At 44.0% G+C, this 20246-nt stretch overlaps 1 protein-coding gene across 2 annotated transcripts in view; it reads left to right on the forward strand.

The window, feature by feature from the left end:
- The first annotated feature begins 17031 nt into the window (after window positions 1-17031).
- Window positions 17032-20246, forward strand: part of nckap1l (NCK associated protein 1 like) — a 29929-nt gene continuing 26714 nt past the window's right edge. For both annotated transcript variants that reach the window (XM_088924727.1, XM_088924736.1), the window contains exons 1-2: window positions 17032-17195; window positions 19391-19501. In XM_088924727.1, the coding sequence (XP_088780853.1) occupies window positions 17094-17195; window positions 19391-19501 (213 nt within the window). In that variant the 5' untranslated portion in view covers window positions 17032-17093. The remainder of the gene's footprint in view (window positions 17196-19390; window positions 19502-20246) is intronic.

Genomic DNA, 20246 nt, shown 5'->3' on the forward strand with positions numbered 1-20246 from the left:
AAACACCTTGGCTTTTTTCAGGAAATGGCTGGATGAGATCCTGGGACCAATTAACTCACTACCCAAACAGGTCAAACGGGGTAAATCGCCTCCTCTTGTTTGTAACTGTTACAAATAAAACAGACCTCGATTAGGCTGCAAAATAAATCACCTTGGTGAAAGTAGTTATTAACGGGCTTGTTTCACATCCGAAAAGGAATGAGGTTCGCTTAATGACACTTATGGGGTTAATGAAGGCCACTCAATGCTTTAAAATAAGAAATCGGAACCAAAAAAAGAAGTGTCTCTAAGTGAGACCTCAGCGCCACAGTCTATGCTGGGAGAAGGGAGAGGCACCGGTCCATTACTGGCAGCACTCTCTGGCCATCCCGGAAGAAGAGGCCTTGGCGCTTCTGCGATGAATACACAAAGGCCAGCGTGTCAGGGGGTGCTGTAATCCGCACCAGGACAGCCGCAGACTAAACACTGTCCTCGGGTCTCTTCCCGGAGCTGCACAGCACAGGGGAAGGGGGAGCAAACAGGAAGCCCTTTCTCCTCCAGGGACTCACGGGCCCGTGTTATTCTTGGACCTGGGAGACAGGACCGGAACGTGTACGTTCCAATACCTCCAAATTACAGGACACGCAGCCGAGCGAAGGCCGGGCGGCTCACCCCAGACCGACAGCAGCTGAGCAGCCGTCTGCCTCAGTCACACATGATGTGGTAAAAAGCTTCTTTCTTAGAAACAGATCAGGGGAAGGGGAGATAGTCAAACTGATTTAAAAAAAACAGTATCGACACATACATTTTCTATAAATTAATCCAACTGGGTCAGTTTTAAAAATGCCTGTGCGGTATATAAGCCATCTGATTTAAGAGTCATCAATGTGTTCGACCAGAATAATTAATTTTGCTGTTAGATGAGGGACAGAACTGAAAAAAAAAAACACAAAACCTGAATGCAAGTGGGTCTATAGGACTACAGATGGGGAAACACATACAGTAGATAAGTATTTTGTGACAAAAATTGTTGTGTTATAAGAAATAAGATACATACTGTATATAATAAATATATACTATATACTGTATGTAATACATGATATTCCAAATTAATAAAGACCCCAGAATAAAAGTGTTGAAAACATTTAATACTATACATGCTGATCAAATGCAGTCTGGATATAAATTCAGGACTGACAGAAATGCCTCTGGGCTTTTTCTGAGTGGTTAAACTCACTCTCAGGTCCAGCTCCACCACAAATCTCATTAGGCCATGGGATCATCACTGCTGCTTTGCACACACAAGGAACTGAAACAGGATGGGACACCCATCTACAGGCGAGGAAAAACATGACAAACCCCAGCCCCTGTGTTAGCAGTACAGCTAAACCCAGCTGTACCCCGATCAGCTCTTTCTGCCAACACTGCTGTGGGTGAAGCCTTAAAACCCTTCGGCAATCAGTGGCACCAGAATGGCATTTGATTGCAAAAGTGATGGATGAATGCTTCAAAGCCCGTTTTGCTGATCCCAGCTCAGGCATCCATCCGTGCAAAAACTCTTTCAGGAACCGTGACCCTGGCACCCTTAGCAAAACTTGCGCAGGATCTCCAAAACTCTCCTGGGTCTTCACCTCCACTCTGTGTGTCACCACAGCCAGGCCAGATCAGTCACTCTGCTGTGAACTGCACCAGTAGGAGATCCTGGAAGAACAGTACTACCCTCTTTCCTGCTATATAGTAGGAGACATGTGCAGGCCAGATGGAAGACCCTCAGCAATATCAACACAAGCTGAGCCTCCTCTGTATGCCCCCTACTGTAGACACCTTATTTTCCTGTATCACTCAAAGGGGCCCATGCCTTAATCTCACCAGCTAATACAAAACACAATAACATCATACTTCACTAATTTTTATTTCCTAAATCACCTAAATCGTGATTTCTTTGTGTTCGTTTTTTATGGTAAAACTACAGCAGCTTTAACATAGCACTTAACAGGTCCCAGTCTTGACAGGCCAGGAACGGCAAAAGTAGGAACAATTAACCTACATCAGCATTGCAGTCAGGGTCCAATTTTAGGATACACATTCTGAAATGCTTAGACTTACAATGTGAGTGGTTTAGTTGTAGCAGCAATTATCAGGTGATTAAATTTCTTTTCTGTTACTAGTCTGACCCAGAGTATCAGAGGTTAGATACAGAAATGTTGAATGCAGTGTGTCAAGGACTCATACAGCACTGTACACTCGAATGACAAGCAGTGTGTTTTTTGCTTCCACTACAGGGTTCTGTCTAGGCCTTCTCAAATTCCCAAATTACTTTCTGACAGAGCCCAAATAACCCCCAGCCAGGGAAATCTAATTATAGGGAAAGCCAGAAATTCTTCAACCTCTTAAAAGAAAAAAATACCAAAAGCAGGCTGGAGGAGTGAGGCATTGTTTGTGCTTTCAGGGTGTGATTTTAACAGTACTTTTCTTGTGAGAGAATCACAGCAGTCATTCGTACCATCAGGAAACCCATTCAATGCAAAATATTTTTTCTTCAGCAAAGACAATAAATAAAACAGTCCTGTAAGAACAGCAAACACCCCTGTGCTGCTCTTTGCTGTATTAAAAGGCAGCTGTGCCCTATTAGGGGACCAGTGTGAACTGTTATCCCATTTCAGGAATCTCCTACCCTCAGAAATCATTCTGCATGCCTCCCCCCAGCACACAGCCCTATCACTGTTTTTTTTAACAAGACCCCTAATACTGCAGCTGAAAGGGAAACCTGAGAAAACACTGAAATCTCCACTGAAAGAGATGAGATTCTTTACAAGCTAATGGGACATATCACTCTCTGCCAGCTCTAGGCCACTGTTTTGGTACTTTTGTCGATGGCATTTTGCAATAACTTAAGAGAAACAGAACAAAAAAAAACCCCCAGCATTATAAACCATTGTGTCACCATTATAAAAGAGTGGTTAAGGCTCTTGATTCCTAATTAGGAGGGAAATAGGTTCATTTCCCCAGGATGTACACTGCTATCGTTTCCTCGAGCTAAGCCTTTTTACAATTCCTCCAGTTTACTCATTAGCATTACTGCTTCACCATTCCGTGCTAAAGTGCTAAAGTTTACTCCCACCTCCCAAAAACATGCGGGTCCCTTTCCAAGGGGGTAAGGGTTCAGGGAATTTCATGCTCGGGGGTCAGGGGGGTTGACACATTGTTCCCAGTGCTATCTAAAGGGCTAAAGAAAAAAAATGAACCAAAAGAGCTTAATGGGCTGAATGACTCCCTCTTGTCTGTGCCCGTTCTAATGTACTTTTGAAATCTAGCTGTGGGATATCCCTGTTATGGGCTCAGGCCCCCGCCAGGGGGGAGTCATTGACTCCCAGTCCTTTTAATGCTATAGAAACCAACACAAGTCCTGACCTGATGAACCACCAAACATGGATCATTTGTGACAAACCACGAGTTGCACGAATGTGTGCTCTAAGAGAAAAGTTATATCAAGCTGCCAGATACGGATTTAGTCCCATCATTCCATCAGAGTGAAAACCACACTCGACCGTAGCCCTCTTGTACACCAACCCTCTTGGTTTTGGAAAGCAGGGCTGACGGAGTGAGATATGTTCATTGCTCCATGGGCTTCAGTGGTTGTTCGGTGCAGAGTGCAGAGGAGTAGACGGACTGTGTGATCATCCCGTACCGCTAGAGATCAGCGGGTTCCCTCCACGCTGTCATCACCAAGTTGTTCAGGGTGGTTTGGTCCAAGCTCTTTCAATGATCAGCAACTTCAAAACCTCCCACTGCGAACACTGTATTTGACAGTGGCTGTCACAGTCTCAAAGAGCAAGATGGCACTCGTAGGTGAGCAATGCTATGTCATTCAGACAGACATGTGGCCAGTTAAATTGCCAGAGGTTATCCATTAACCTAACTCAAAAGAGGCTTAGTTAAAAAAAATTACTTCTTCTTCCCCGATCTAAGGTTTTTGTGCTCTAAAGTTGTTGGTAAGCACGAATGCTGTTTTGGTGATGCTGTAATGACCTCACAGTAACGGCCATGCTACAGGAAAGATACATTCCTGAGCCGAGAGGATGAAGGAGGGAGAGTGTTCCACAAGCATGACTGGGCTCGCAGCTCTGAGATCGACTCTCACACTGAGCGCCACTGTTAGGCCGGCTCTGTGGCGCTCCTCCGAGCAGAAAAAAGCCTCGCCTGGATCAAGGAGCTGCCTCCCCGGCTCAGGACATCTCATTTCCTGTGGGAGAAGTCAAGATGGAAGTGGGACAAAGCCACCATTCATCTCCCCAGGAATGGAAAACATTTCTTTGAAAACGGAGCAGAGAAGGACCTGCTTAAGAGGCCTCTGATCAGATTCGGGGAGTCTAGTGCCTTCAGATCTCAAAGGAGCAAAGCAAGGGAAAGAGACATGAGACAGGAGAACGATAACAAAAATCATATGTAGTTGTTTATTAAGGGCCACTGGAGTGTGTGGCTGTATCACCTTTCCAATTATGCACATCCAGCGTGAACAAGGACACACAAACCAATGAAGTGATCCCCATTCAGCCAGAATGACACAAGTCCAGCTTGACTTCACGTGCTGACTTGTGTCTTAGCACTGAGCAAGATGGGGATAAGAATCTCAAAGCTGAGAAAATGTAATATTTTTTTAAATCTCCCATTGCTAGCATGAAGGCTGATCTAAAATTGTACTGGCTAGAACCAGGAAGGGTAATACAATAAGGAACGTAAGAGAGTGCAAACCTCATCATCTCGGCTTTGGATATCAGCAGAACAAAAGCAGAGATTTCTTATTCAAGCTGGATCAGCTCCTTAATCAGTATAAGGGATCAAAAGGCTCACCTGTGAATTTGCTGAAAGGACAAACACCATCACAGCGGAACACTGGGTGGGAATGACTGCAGTACGGTACAGGAAGCACTGGCGTCACAAGGAGAATCATGGTGCTGAAATTCAAGACCACACATGGCAAATCTAATTTTTCAAAAAGAAAATATTTGCCTTGGGTGACCCAGTACTTCCAAGAAGCGCACTGTATTCAATTTCTACTGTAATAAAACTGGAACAGTTTATTTTTACTCTATTTCACTTAAACAATTTATTTCACTTCATAGCCACCCAGCTGAGATGTAACATCCTCCTTCCTGAACAGGGACATTGCCTGCTGAGGTCAGGCTACGGTCTTAGAAGGGACTGTTGACCTGTTGAGAAAACTCATTATAGTGCAACACAATCCAAAAGCACCAAAGCAATGACAATGTGAAAAAGAAGAAAAGTGCATTTTCATAAACATGTCCTTTGTATTCAGTGGGAGGCTGAAAGGAAAAAGACTTTCTTGATTAAAACTCATTTTCCGAAAGCCTCCCCAAGATGAAAGAATTAGATAATTCCATCTGCGTTCCTACAGACTCAAGGGAGAATGGAGGAATCACTGAGCATGTTTTTTAAAATAACTTTATTCTGATTGAATACATAATGTGATGGATGTTTACTCTGCATTTAGCATTAATCGATGACTCAACTACCCTCACCCTCAAGTCTACCATCCTCACCTCCAAATCAGTTGTCATTTCTAGACTTTTGCTCATAATTTCATAGCAATTCCCATGAGAGCTGAAATGATGATTAAAGTACAGTGCTCTTATTTTCTAATTGGCACACCTACTGTACATCAAAACATAAGTGATACTTTTGCAAGAAGCTTTAACAAAGCTTGAAGTCCACTGTTCAAAAACATTTACCACGTTTCGCACCACTTGCCCTTATCGGCACTGAAGTGCCAACAATGTCCCCGAGCCACCCATGTTATTGCATTTGACTCAGAAAAGCATCTTGAGACAGCCTGTACAGTACATGTTTTTAGAGGATGGTGCGGTTGTTCAACAGTACATGCATGGGTGGTTGCTGTGCCAAGAAGATATTTAGGCTGAATAAATCCTGAGTATCTGAAATAGATCCTTCGATTCTCCATTTTCATGGGCAAAAGGCAAAGCCCCCAGCTCCTGGCAGTGACTGTGCCAGCCCCTCCATCAGGATCCTCCTGCTCTGCACAGGGGGCCCCCACACCACACCTGGTTGGCCCCGGGCCGGCAGGCTGTCTTTCCAGCACTCTTGACGATCTTGCTCAGGGAATTATCAGCTTGTCTAGAGCAGTCTTGATGATTTTCCAGCTTTTTAGATGGTGTTGATTTCAAGACCTGAGAAACTTTCAGGAAACCATTTTATGTAGCATCTTTAAAAGTGATCATCTCCACGCGCTGAAGCTTGGAACCCCTGGCTCGACGGACAGGGCTGTGGCGCATCTTGAAGCAGTATATTATTAAAAACGAAAGCTCTGAAAAGCGAAGAAGAACCATCAGTTTAACAAGGTAATTCACTGTAACAGGACAGAGTGCTTTAGTGCCCGTCCGTATGCATATACTGACTCCAGTGCTGGAGAAGAAAGGATGAAACCGGTCTATCTAAGACACAGGTCAGCCGACATTAACTGTTAAAAAGCACACAGATCAACAAAGAATATGGAGAAACCTGACCACAGGTTTCAGTGTTGTCAACAACGATGACCTTCACAGCAATCAGATACACTGCAGTACAGGGAGTGTAGACAGACCATGCAAGAGTCTCAGTTTCACTCCTTCCATCTTTGGCAACTAAGGCTCCATTACAACTGAGATCAATTAAATGAATGGCATTGTGGTCAGACTCTAGTCAGCTTCTGTGCACCTGTTCTTAGTGGCACTGTATAATTGGGGGATCAGATCACACAAAATAATTGTATTTAGATCATTCTCCATGAATCTGAAACCACACCACACAATCACATGCAAAAATAACCCCATAAAGATTAAAGTACACTTCTCTCATTTTTTTCCCCCGAGAGATGACAAATGAAATGCCACAGAAGCGAGTGCCTGAAGAAATTTCCGACACTGTTTTCAGAATAATGGCTCAAAACGTGACAGATCGCCCATACTCATAGTGGAACACAGCCACACATCTTACACTTGTTTCAGAGAGCTGGAGGAGTGGCGTTCTCCCTGTGTTGGATGACTTCAATTACTGAATCTGTCATCGTGCCTCGCAAATAACCAGTAACTGTTGGGCGTGCTGGCTAGATGAGCTGTTGATCACAGCTTTCTATCAGCATGAAGCCCACTGTCAGACAACACATACCTGACAGTCAGGCCTTGCCCTACACATGCCTCCACTAGTCTTGCTGTTTTGGAAAGTACCCGCTTATTGTTGCTAACACAGGAAGGCCTTTCAAACCCTATAGCTTGTTTGGTTGCAAGCAGCTAATTGATCCCAGCATCTCAACCAATTGTCTGGATCATCTTTCACTGTTAATTCTGAAAACGTCCATTTAGATGATATTTCAAGTGACTTGTAAGGTTTTTCATACTTGACTCAGATCAATATTCTAATTGAGGTCTTTAAATAATAAATAAATGCACTGGAAAATGTTTACATAACTTGGTTTAAATTATACTCTTTAAATAACATCTAACACTGTTTGCCTTTTTTTTTCTCCAACACTGTCCAGAGGTACATGTTTTTTCCTGAAGTGTTCCTGGAGTATAAGGGCATAACTCAATGCAGTTGAACACAATGGAGTAATAAAGCATTAGTTAAGGGAAGCAGTATCCCATATTTTCCATATTTTGACAGTGCTGCTGTTGCTGCAATGTAGGGGATATAAACCAATGTTGATAAATGCTTCTGAATCAGCACAATGCAATCAGCAGACAATTAACATTTTTACAGGTACTGTAGTGAAAACACTGCCCCAAACTTACACTGTCAGCATCTACTGCTATTCAAACTCACAATCAAAGCATACAACCTTAGGACTTTGTCAAAGCCTCCTAAAAATGGATCTTATACACTTCCACAGAAATAAACAGTATTTATTTTGGTGCATTCCTTACAGTCTTTCCTAAGCACCAGCTATGCGTGTCCTTCCAGATACGTTCTCACCTCAGTCCTCAACAGAGCATTGTCTCTGACTTGCCTCTGCAGGGAAAGGCAACTGAAACGGTTGCTAAATTTTAGGAAGTGGAATCTGGCCTGCTAAGAAAAATACTGGGCAAAAATAAATAGCATTAGGAATTCAAGAACAGTGGGAGCAAGGAGTCGGGATCGAGTGTGGAGCAAATGAAAAGTCAGGCTTCTCCATTCATGGCTGGACGGGTGAGAACACAGAGGGCCTTGTGTGTATCTGCCCCAGGAGATGCTATCTTTACCGGAGGATACAATGGGCACATACACGGGCCACTTTTAACTCACAGCAAACACAGGCTAGGTGACCAGGGACAGAATGGGTGTGCCACCTACTGACAGAACTGAGGAACTGCCAGACACACCTCTCAACCGCCAGACACACCTCTCAACCAGACCTTTGGTACGGGCAGGGAGAAATACTGTATACGCAAACACAGGAGGATTATATTAATTAATGGTTTGCATGGAAAGAAAGGTCCATCGGCTGAATTCTTACAATTATGTTAAGAAAAGAACAGATGAAAGGCCAGTTAGATACTGCACATAATTTGCTTAGCAAATATCATTTAAAAACATGGCTTACAAAATAAACAATCATACCTAAAGTAAACACAAAACTTTCAAGTAAACTTTCAAACAGCAAAAAATAATTAAGTAAAAATACTAATAATAAGAAAGACAAACCAGTGGGGTAGGTGTGCATTAGAAATGCAGTGCATTGCAGTGTGAAGAGTGTACAGTACATTAAGGAGAAAACAACATGCAGGTAAGGAACCACTGACAGTACAGGACAGATGGAATCCCACTGAGCTGACTGCAGTATTGGATTGTGGTTAAAGTCCACAGCAGGGAGAAATACCTCTTATATTAACTGGGATAAATTCGCAAAAATAAGAAAATGTCTTCACGGGTGCAATCTGCAGTGAACGAGCTCCATCAGTCCTGCACGGTCATATGGAAATAGTCTTGAGACAGCAGCAGGCACAAACAGTATCTGGTGGCTGTAACTCATCTAAGGGACTCACAGAGATACTTTTGCAGAAGACTCATTTACCATCACAGGCAGACTCAGAGCCATGGAAAAAATTCCCATTTTTGGAGGAATGCTCATTTTATAACAGCAGGGAGTCGCTACCTTTCGAACCTGCAGCCCTCAGTGCAAGCCCCCGGCTCACCATCATCTTCTCTGTCTTCCTTTGCACTGCTGCGTTCTTGCCTGTGATCCTACAGCAGAAAAGCCACCGCGGGCTGCTCAGTGGGTTTCCTGTTTGAAAGGACTGAGACGGTTTTTGGACTCGGAAAACGAGAACTATTTCCTGCAGCATTACAGCGCACTGAAGTCATAAGTGGGGCCGAAAAGCAGAGAAATCGGAGCCGCGCGCATTGTATGGATGACAAAATAACGTGAATCACGGAGCGTGCGCGGGGTGCAGACGCTTGTGCGGGCTGCTGGATGCGCTCCAGGACAGAGCAGGCCTTCCTGTGCTGGAAGGAAGGGGGAGTCCATGGCCAAGCTGGCCTTCCTCTCTCCCACCAACCCACATACCCAGCGCGGGCCGAAGCCAGCAGCAGTCACTGATGGGAATAACATCGGAAGATGCTGGCACATGCCACATTTGAGAAAGCATCAATTGGTGACATTATGGATTTAAAATTCTTAATTCTTTTGAATTTGCCCAAAATAATCATTATAACGGCAGCACTGCCTGCCTTGTTTTTTCTCCTGTGCCATGTCTTCATGGCAAGACCAAGGATAACATGTTTAATGTTTAAACCAGATTTGACTGCACAATATATCTTCAGGGGACTAATTTGAAGCCTCTTTTATACAGGTTGTCTCTCTTTTTGGTAGGTCTCCTCAAGAAATATATAAAAGCCACTGTAGACCTGAAGAGGCTGCTACCCTGTGGTCAAATAATGTTATTGCAGGTCTCAACAATCCAGGATGAATTGCTGAGGACAGAACAAAAGTTTGGACAAAAGAATGGTGATGTAACCACAAATAAAGAGCATAACATCATAAATTCAAAATATATGGAATGCTTGCAGCACAGTGCACAAGCCTCAAAGTTAAACAGGAGTCTGATTTAAAAAGTAGCATTATTAAAACACAAAACATTAAGTGTAAGTAAGTGGTTTAGAATTTGACAGAATGCAGCCGATTCTCACTGCACAGCTTTATGGTTAAACAAAGAGACAGCACTCGAAAGAGGTTCTAGAGCATTGAACAAATGCACACAATTTGGACAGGAATCCTTCTCCCCTTCTCCAAACTGTTCATCTCATGAGAAAATAAAAATGCAAGAAGAACCCAAAGTGATTCCATAGTTTCGGATGTGCTCAGAGGTTCTGAAGATAAAAGCTAATGTTGATTACTCACCTGAGTTGAACCCAAAGTTTAATACAGTATCTGCTGATGATGCGTGATGGAGGCCAGACTGTGTGTTTTTATATGATTCAAACACAATGACTGCAACGATGCTCGGACCATTGAACTGGGAACTGCAGGAAAGTACTGAAAATAGAACTGGTCAAAAGGGAAAAGCATGTGAAGTCACTCTGCCATCATGGACTGTCCATACGTTTCACATTCAAGACAAAATACAGCCAGTTCTCATAACCGCAAACGCCTCTGCAGAGAGGGACATTAATCACCGAGTGGCAACAACAGAAGAAAAAAGATTTGTAGAAAATGCCCAAATTAGACCACCTGTGTGTTAATCACTCTCCAGCAGAGAGCTCAGCAGAAACTCAATGGCCCTTTCTGGCGATTCCAGTCTGCTAACAATTTACATTCTTTCAGTTCAGCTGTCAGCCACAAGAACAATAACTCATTATAAATAAGGGGAAAAAAAGCTTTTTCTTGATTCGGTCCGATACAGTCCTAGAAAACTACAGTTATTGCCTTGTCAAATACTGACAAAATCATGCTAAAAATGCAGAGTTGTTGATTTACAAGGTCTCAATATGTGCATTTTTGGTTTAATGTGCCACATGACCATGTCCTACTTCTTAATGCAGGACAACTCAGTTCTCACTTTGTCACTGTGGCTAGCGAAAGGCAACTTGTTGAAGTGTAATATGGAAAGAAAAACCACCGATAACCAAAGAGGCCACATCCCGCCACTGTTGTGCTGAAGTCTGGCGATATTTCAGAGGTTTTCACTCAATCTCAGAACGCCCGGACTGAGAGCTCGTGACATGTCACAGCAAGCATAACACAGATCCTGCCTTTGAGTACTGTAGCTCCCATGTGTTTGTGTGCCCCCATGTGCCCTGCTGACTGGCTTACAGAGCCCTGGGCTTTTAATGTAGACACGCCCTGTCTGTAGGTAGTGCACAGGAAAACCACAACACAGGTGGACCGAAGCACACCCCGCAGGGCCTTATAATTCAAAGACCAATACTCACATAACAACATTGTGCTGATAACACACAGAAATTCCAATTATTTCTTTGATTACCTCTCTGTCGGCTGGGATACTTATCTCCAATACTCCTGACCTTACTATGCCATTAAGATGTTTCTTGTGCTACACAGCAATAATAGGGACATTTTTTATAAAGTGCCTTTCCAAACCAAAGGACACTGTAACATAGTAATAAAGAAAAAACTACGATAAAAAGCAAAAGAAAAAATAAACGAGCGTACAGAGAGAATGTAGGACAAGCGGAGACACCCTGGTAAATAGGCGAGTTTTGAGTTTGGATTTGAAGAGGGTCTGGGGAAGGGCATTCCATAACAGTGGAGCAGTGACAGAAAAGGCATGGTCTCCAAAAGTCCTGGGTCCAGTGAGCAAACGACCAGCCTCAGCTGAATGGAGCCTACAGGAGGCAGTGTAAACATGAAGGAGTTCAGAAATGACAAGCCCTCAAACATTATAATTGTTCATGTCCCTACCTAGCCCAACCAATCAACTGACACCCAACACCTGTTCGCAAAGACCTTCAATGCATCTTTTCTTGAGCACTTGATCACTTGAACATAAATTATATTATACCAATGTACTATCCCATACCAAAACCCTGAATACAGACAGCACAGGAGATTTGCTTAATTGTTGGGGCTTAGCCAATCTTCCCTCCTGGGCCCTGTCTCCAGAAAGGCTGCCTTCTTCACAGGCATTAAAGTGGATCAGACTGCCTCTCCACGGAGCGCCTGTTGTCAGACCTATGGCTTTCTTAACAGTCTGTGATGGTGTGCCAGGAATGGAGATTTGTACTGTATCTCCATGCTGCTGGTACGTCCCAGGTCTTCCACTGAGTCACACAAACGAAGACAGACATGGCTGTGATCCTGCAGCAAATCTTTTTTTTCTTACACAGTGGGATACCTAAATTAGGATCAGTATTGACAAGCTGACCTCCCAGTCATTTTAATTGACATAATAATCTCAGGTGAAAGTCTATTTGAACTTTTTTTCCCAGAAGTCACAAAACACAGGAGCACATTTGGAGGCACAGTGGTTTAGATCAGTAGTTTCCACTTGAGGACACACAGAAGAATAGGTGCACACAGACGAAGGGGCTTCTACACTGCCCAGAGAAATTCACCCATTTACACATCCACAATCAGAGGTGATTGCTTATAACTGGCCATGGAGGAGGAGCCAATCCACAAAGAATAGCAGTAAAGCACACACGTGTGGAAATCAGAGAGGTACAAAAACTTTTTAGGTACGTGGGGATCAATCAGTCACAGGATGTCACTTTACACTTCAAGTCACAACTTTAAAAAAAATAAAGTAAATAGACCGTCATTCTTATTTTTCAATTTTTTATGAATGTGATTAATCAGCAAAACCCCCATAAACCTTTGCTGTACTAGTAGTTATGTGAAGCCTCAAGTGAAAATTACTGACCCACAATTTACAGGGGGTACATTTACTCTACAACTACTGACCCTTTACAGCCGACTGCTGTTGATGCCATAGACTCATTATGGCTCTTATCAGCGGGCAAACAAGAGGGCAACACAAACCACACCTTGTCTCGAAAACATTTAAACACAGAACAGTCTCTGGGCCGTTTGGGCATCAGAGTACAACACTGAAGCCGAGTCTCAGAACCTGGTTTCCTCCAGACAAACAGCAGAGGACGGCAGACCTCTAACCGAAGGACAGACAGGAAAGATGGGCTCTGTGGCACTGGCGGTGGGAGCTGCTGAGCCATGATCCGGTTTCACATCTGTCGACGTCGACAGAGCTCGGGGAGCAGCCTACAGTACACTGCGGCAGAGCAGGACGATGGGAGGGCAAGCACCGTCAGAGCTTCATACTCATCAAACAGCTCCTGCAAGGAAAAGACAAATGGATGGATCCACCGAAAGGTGACAAATTCAAGTGTCCCATACATGAAAGTATGGTTTACAGGCTCTCCCGTGATCTGTGAAAATTAAAGATTAAATTCCTTAGTTCCCTAAACCTGAAAAGGCTATCGCACATCTGGATTCCAGCAGTGTCTGTGACGCCTCCCCCCCCCTCCCCTGTTCCTCACTCTTTCGCCTCTGTTACTATGTGATTGACCTGGCAATTAACCGAGATTTAGCTCTGCCTGTTTTCCTCCTTTATTCTCCACATAATCCCCAAGTGCGAGAACTGGAACGAGGGTCCGGAAGTCTATCGCGGTGCTAATCCGTCAGCACAGAGATTTGACTTCCACATGCCCTTCTACTCTTGGGAGACAGCGGACCCCCTGCCCTTCAATTAATAACCTGTTAGCACTCCGGCCCCACCTCATCCCCAGTGGCTAAAAAAAACACAGTCTCTGCCCTCCTGGCAAGGGAAGGCTTAACACCGAAAGGCTTAGAACCTGCAAAGTAGATGATCTGAGCTGAGGCATTTATACAGTACTTTATCAAAGGTAGAATCCTTTTCTGGGTGCATAAAACATTTCAGTGTTGGCCTTTCCTAACATCTTTTGAGCAAGAGGTGGAGTTCCAGTCTGTGGAACAGATGCATAGTCTGCAATCAGGCTAAGTTTTTGTTGACAAAAGTATTTCCTTGCTCTGTTACCCTGTATAGCAACTCCTGCACTTTTACACACTCCTTAGATGTCCATACTTGGGCCTAAGGTATTCATCAGGTTACAGAAATACACCAGTTATCTGTAGTGTTGAGCAGAAAGAGAATGTGACCTCCCTATCAATGGGACACTAGTGTATCACAGAGTTAGCTCTTACAATGCTGGCACCCATTTTCCTAGCTTGGTACAATGGAGTGATGATGATGATGTTATCCGGTCAGTCGGATCCGACTCTCGGCGATTCTATAGGCCATCTCTCGCCACGCTTTCCGGTCTTGGACTTTCTCTTTCAGCTGTTCTATGCCTAAGCCAGTGTCTGTTTTGATGGCGTCGAGCAATGGAGTACCTGAGGTCAAATACTTTGCTCAAGGACATATATGTCAAGGACATATAGTACCTGCAGTGTCTGCTTTGAGGACCAGAATCCATGACCTTGCATTAATGAGTCCAGGATCCCTGACCAATACTATAAACGCACTGATGGCAGGGGCGGATTAAGGTGATCAGAGGTCCCTAGGCTACACGTTGTGTAGGCCCCCCCCTACCCATCCCAATTGCCACAAAAAAGCGAGACAAAATACTGTAATAATTCAGAGACGCATTTGGAGTAAGAGCCTGCTACCACGGATTATGATGCGGCACACACAGGGAACCCACACACACAGTACAGCCTGAAAATTAATGTACAGTAAATACAGCAATGCAACCAATAAATCTACCAGCTGGCTCGTCATCATGATCGGCACTGATGTGGTCTGCGCCCAGGCTAGAGCTAGCCGCAACTAACCTATCAACCGCGGTTGTGGTAGCACTGGCTGCAACGTTAGCCGTAAACTCGGGGTTGGGGTCTGGCTCAGGCTGACTGGATGATGATCCAGCAGACTAGAAATAAATGTGAACTTCGAACCCATTGCATCTAACCAATCATCGATTCACAAATTATTCAATGTTTTTATGGACCAATGGGGGCCCACAGGTCCGTTACAAAAATAAAAAAATATTAACTCTGGCCAATCGGGGGCCCCTGATCAATCTGGGCTCCTAGGCTACAATCTATGCCAGCCTGTTCGTTAATCCGCCCCAGACTGCTGGGTGCGGTGTGTACAGACACGCAGTACTGCACACCAAACGCTACACTTAGTATCACTACAGAGAGGCAATATCTGCAGGCTGCAGTTGCTGTATCAGAGCAAGAGGGGGGGAAATCACCATCTCATCCTTTCCCATGCAAAACAAAGAGATGGTGCCACAAACATTTGTCAGCCAGCCCGGAGAAATGAAACAAACAAAAAGTTAACAGGAAGGGGTGCTTTGGGATGGTGATCAGAATAAAAAAAAAAGATATGTTAGTAACATGTTCACACTGTGGTTTATTTCTGCACTTAATACATTTCTGTTGGTTTGGAGGACATTGTGATCAAAGTTTGAACAAACTGCACCAAGGCCACCTTGAACAGGTGGTCTCTGCCCGCCTGTTAAAACTGACGGAGCGTGATGTGTTTTATAAACTTGAATGTGACCAAAATGAAACTGTTAAGTGCTTTGAGATGGCTTTCAGAAGATATATAAAAATTGATTTAAATGGGTATAACAAAATGCATCTAATACACTGTCTAAACAAGCAAGTAAAATACAGAGATATATTGACGAGAGTAGAAAAATACATCACTGTCCTGGGACATAAATATGAGTTTGCTTCCAAAAGCTATACAAAGAGGCAGAACTTTAAGGAATGTAGATATTTAATGAACAAACTTTTTGTGTTTTGTGTTTAAAATGTTTAAAGTCTGATATGAAGAAAAAGTTTTTGATCAAACGCTGAACTATCTACGACTCTCAGGTAGGACTGAGGAGTGTGATTGGGAGTAAATTTGGCTCTAGGACAATCTGGATTTGTTCTATAGAGTGGCTGGTGTAAATCAGATACAGACTATGACTCGAGAAAAAACAGCAGTGATTTTTACGTTTTAGAAAAGTTGATCAATATTGACATCTAGTGGCTCTGAGCAGCGACGTAGCAGTATTGCCTCCATACTGGATTTTGCACAATTGTAGCCCCAAATCTCTGTATCAGGGCTTTAATTTCTGGTCTTCAAGAAATCTCTTTTGCAGACAGGTTAGGAGAAGTTCACCTTTTTAGTCTTGAACAAAAAGGAGACTAGACACAAGTATTTAAAAGCCTGTAATTGAGGATAACCAGCCCTAAGGACCTACACTCAAAACAAGGATTATCTTGGAATAAATGCAGCACTCAGTCTTTAGGCAAAGTGTTGTAGCAGCCTGCATCAAAGCTCCCAGCCATACCTTTGAAGCTCATACCCTGATATCCTTCAAGAAATGATTTGTGCAAGACCCTTGAATCGATGAACTACCAGCAACCTCAGAAGCAAGATGTGGCAGAAGGGCACCTTGCAGTTGTAACTTTTCTTGAGTAATTGCAATTGAATAATCCGACGCCATGTCACTGTTTTGAGAAAAGCACCTTTTTTGTAACTTGGCTGTCTTGCTGACACGGCCTGCTGCAGAGCTGTCTGGTTTTGGCAAATAACGGCTCACTGATGCACTCCAGGGATGGCAGATCTGACAATGCCAGGGGCTCTGTTTAGCTGATGCAGGGTCTTAAAAAAAATCAAACCACACCGACCTGCACTTCATTCAAAATGGCTATAAGTTAGTTGCACCAGGCAAGCTGATTAAGGCCTCTTAAACACTAAACCAGTCTCTCCCCCAGACCCTCCTGTCAGTTCTGCACAGAGAAGGTTGTGTGAGCGTGCTCTAGCCCACAGGAAGCAATGACGCCAGCAACACTGTTTCCGTGGTTTTCATCTCTTCTTCTTACCCTGCTGGCCAATAGGAACCAGAGAAGGGGGTAGAGGAGCTCGGCCAATCAGAAAAGCGGTAACAGCAACCGTACCAAGGCTCATCCAATGAAATGTCAACTTAGAACTTGACTGAGGATGGGTCTCCTCCCATTCCTAATTTGGGTGGAATGAGTTTGCACAGTCTTTGTGGTGACCTGTGGGAGGACTGATCAACGCTGATACAGGGTATAAAGCTGAACCCCTGGGGACTGACAGACTATGTCTAGGACCATGAGCTACCAACTCAAACTGGCCGAGAAGCTGACCATCCTCAACGAGAGGGGGAGGGGGGTGCTGGTCCGAATGTACTACATCAAAAAGGTGAGGGAAGAGATCACTCTGCCCTGTACTGTTGGGGGGGCGAGGGGCCAGGGGCGATGGGAGCCTTGAGTGATGTTTAATAACTCAGGAACACCTGTTGCTAATTGATAAGTCAGTGTGAATTGATAACCTTCAGTTTGCAGGTTGCATACAGGGCCTCGGTCAAAAGGCAAACCGCACCACTGTGCTGCTGCTGCTTGCTGAAAGGCTTCTAAACGAAAACAGCCATCATATCTTGAGATTCGCTTCCACACTGTGTTCCCTTGTCATCCGCTGTGTCTGAGCCAATTGTTAAATGATACACAATCAGGTCAGAGAAAGGGCCTGTGCTTTCAGAACAATGAGATGTGCTTTGAAAAAGGGAAGGCGAGGAGACTGTGGAGGAAAGAGAAGGGAGCCGTTGGCTGAAGGGGGGGACGCGAGGGCCGCAGAACAGCGAACTGACAGAGGCAGAGACAACTCTTCACCCCGATCTCTATAGGTCCGACAGGGCTGTCTCGGCAAGATTCACTTTTCAGTCGGAACAGGTCCAACGCGGTTCCTACGTTTTTCAAAGCTTCTGTTTCTTTCGGCGTTAAGCGCTAAGGCGTAAGTGCAGCGGCTCAATGCCGCCTCAGCGTAAAAAAGGGATGCCGTCTTATCTCACTGTTTCAGAGCTCATCGTTCTGCTTTCCTTACATCCTGTGCCGTGGCTTTTCATAGAGAAACATCAGGTCACAACACTCTTTGGGTCAATCGAACAAGCACCAGTCAACTTTCTACCTGCTGAAAACTTCAGCGTTGCTGCGTTTGGGCATTTTGCAGCAGTAGATCATTAGTGTCTAGACTTGCTTCTGCACTCTCCCACCCTGCTGATGGTGTGGAGTGCAATCGCGCAGCAGAAAATCCACCCAGTGCAGAAAGAGGAAGTAGAAGCAGGAAGCAGAAGCTCTGTTTGCAAACAACGGCAAAAATGAGAAGTCAAGCTATTCCTTGCAAAAGTGGCACAAAATGCAAGTTTGTAAGTTGGGGTTGGAGGAGCAGGTGCAGCTGTACCTGAACAGCTGTGCTGTTGACAACTCACCATGCCCAGCTCTGCAGTTACAAACAGCACTGCACTTAGGCATGATTGCTCTGCTCATGACTCCTGAAGAAGTACGCTGAGCTAGAAGGCTGAAATAGCTGTGCTCATTTATGCACTGAGTGTTCTGTGGGTAACAACTTGTGTGTGCATGCAGGACTGTAGCGTCCTAAAGGCCACTAAAGTTTAGGGCTTGGGTATTACAACTAAAACATGCAAAGAGGAAGACAGTAAGACAGAGCTAAAGCTTTGCTTGGTTCACAATGCATATTCAGTACTTTCTTTAGGAATTATAGTTTAGCCTCCAAACTGGCATGCATTCCAGAGTTAATCATGTTCATTCTCACTGGCATGCTTCTCATAGTCTTTTTCAAATAAATACTGAAAAACAACAATAATCTTCAGTAACAAACTCCATATGTTGTCAATTATTTCTTTGGATTAGATAACCAAGATCTGTGAACAGTTTCAAACTAAACTGCTCTGAAATCAGGAGTGATTGGAGCCTAAAGCTCTCTCATTGAACGCTATCCCATTTAACACAGGGGATGTCAACACTTCTTAGAAAACTAGGCTCAGCCCCATGGCTAGGTTATTACACTTAGTCCAGAGAAATAGAATCAGAGACCATGTCACTCCTATTTTAAACTGCTTTGGATCACATTTTTTCTTGTACCAGTATTGAAGTTCCACTGTTGAAATAAAAAGCCCCTAACACCTTGGCAGTTTGGCCTGAGCAGGTTTTCTAGTACTGTACAACCCTGGCTCTAGTGCTGCTCCACCGGGTTTACTACATCAGACGATTCCAACAATGCTATTGAAAACAATGGCGTCTGATGAATCCAGGATTTTCCTTCTAAATTAAATGAGAAGAAAGTCTATACTCTTACACATGATGAATCCTCAACACAAGCTGTGCGTTGGCCTTTTCATTTTCACCAAGAGCCTTGCGGTCCATTCTCGTCTCAAAAGACTATATAAATGTACTGTACTTTGCATGCTGATGTAACTTGTAACTCTCAAGGCAAGGCTATCAGTCACCCAACACTGCACCCCTGAGCACGCTCACGGCCGCAGACACTCTGTGCGTAATCCATTCGACTGATTCCTGTCTTTCCTCCTCTTTTTCCCCCAGACCTGCTCGGACCCCAAGCTCAAGCCCCCCTGCCTCATGGAGAAGAGCATGGAACCGGCCATCAAATACATCAACAAGAAGTTTCCCTCCATTGATTTCAGAGGAAACAGTGTAAGTTCTGGGACCAAGAGCATCCCGAAGCAGATTTAAGTTCTATCCCCGTCTTTAGTTTTCAGCTCATTAAGACACAAGAATGACCTAACCTCGTCTTTAACCAAGCTTTCACACGATGGAATATACCAAGAGCATTTCATTAATGTCACTCTGGTACACACCCACAAGTGCTGGAATTCTGCAAACTCTTTACAGTCTGGCTCCAGCCTGGAACAGATGTGGCGTCAACCCTAAATCCAAACGACAGCAAACTTTCTTTCCTTAACAGCTTAACTGACTCAGCTGAAGATAACTACACAGCCACATCATTATACTGAGCATCATAAGAAAACAAATATTTATGCATGTGTGTTTTTAGACAATGTATATGAATTAGTTATTTTTGGCACCATTTTGATTATCTGATCATCTGTAACCAACCACGATACACTTGTAACTAACTTCATTAGTTATGACTTCGATTGAGCACAGATGATTCAACCCATAGAATGCACGCCTGGAAAAAAATCAATAAAGAAAAACTCAGAAAGGAATTAATGTACTTCATCTATAAAGAGTATAACTGTTAGCAGTAGGTTTGAAGCTGGACTAAATCCGTGAACTGTGTCTTGTCATCTGAGGTGTTCACAACCCACAATTTCTACCCTGACAAGGCAAACAGTCCATCAGGAATAGGTCACAATCTGGGAGAACAAGAGTACTGACACCTCAACAAGACTGTGGAGAGCTTCTGGGGTACTGA

This window comes from Atractosteus spatula, chromosome 1 (genome assembly GCF_055471065.1).
Source record: "Atractosteus spatula isolate fAtrSpa1 chromosome 1, fAtrSpa1.hap1, whole genome shotgun sequence".
NCBI classification, from domain to species: Eukaryota; Metazoa; Chordata; class Actinopteri; order Semionotiformes; family Lepisosteidae; genus Atractosteus; species Atractosteus spatula.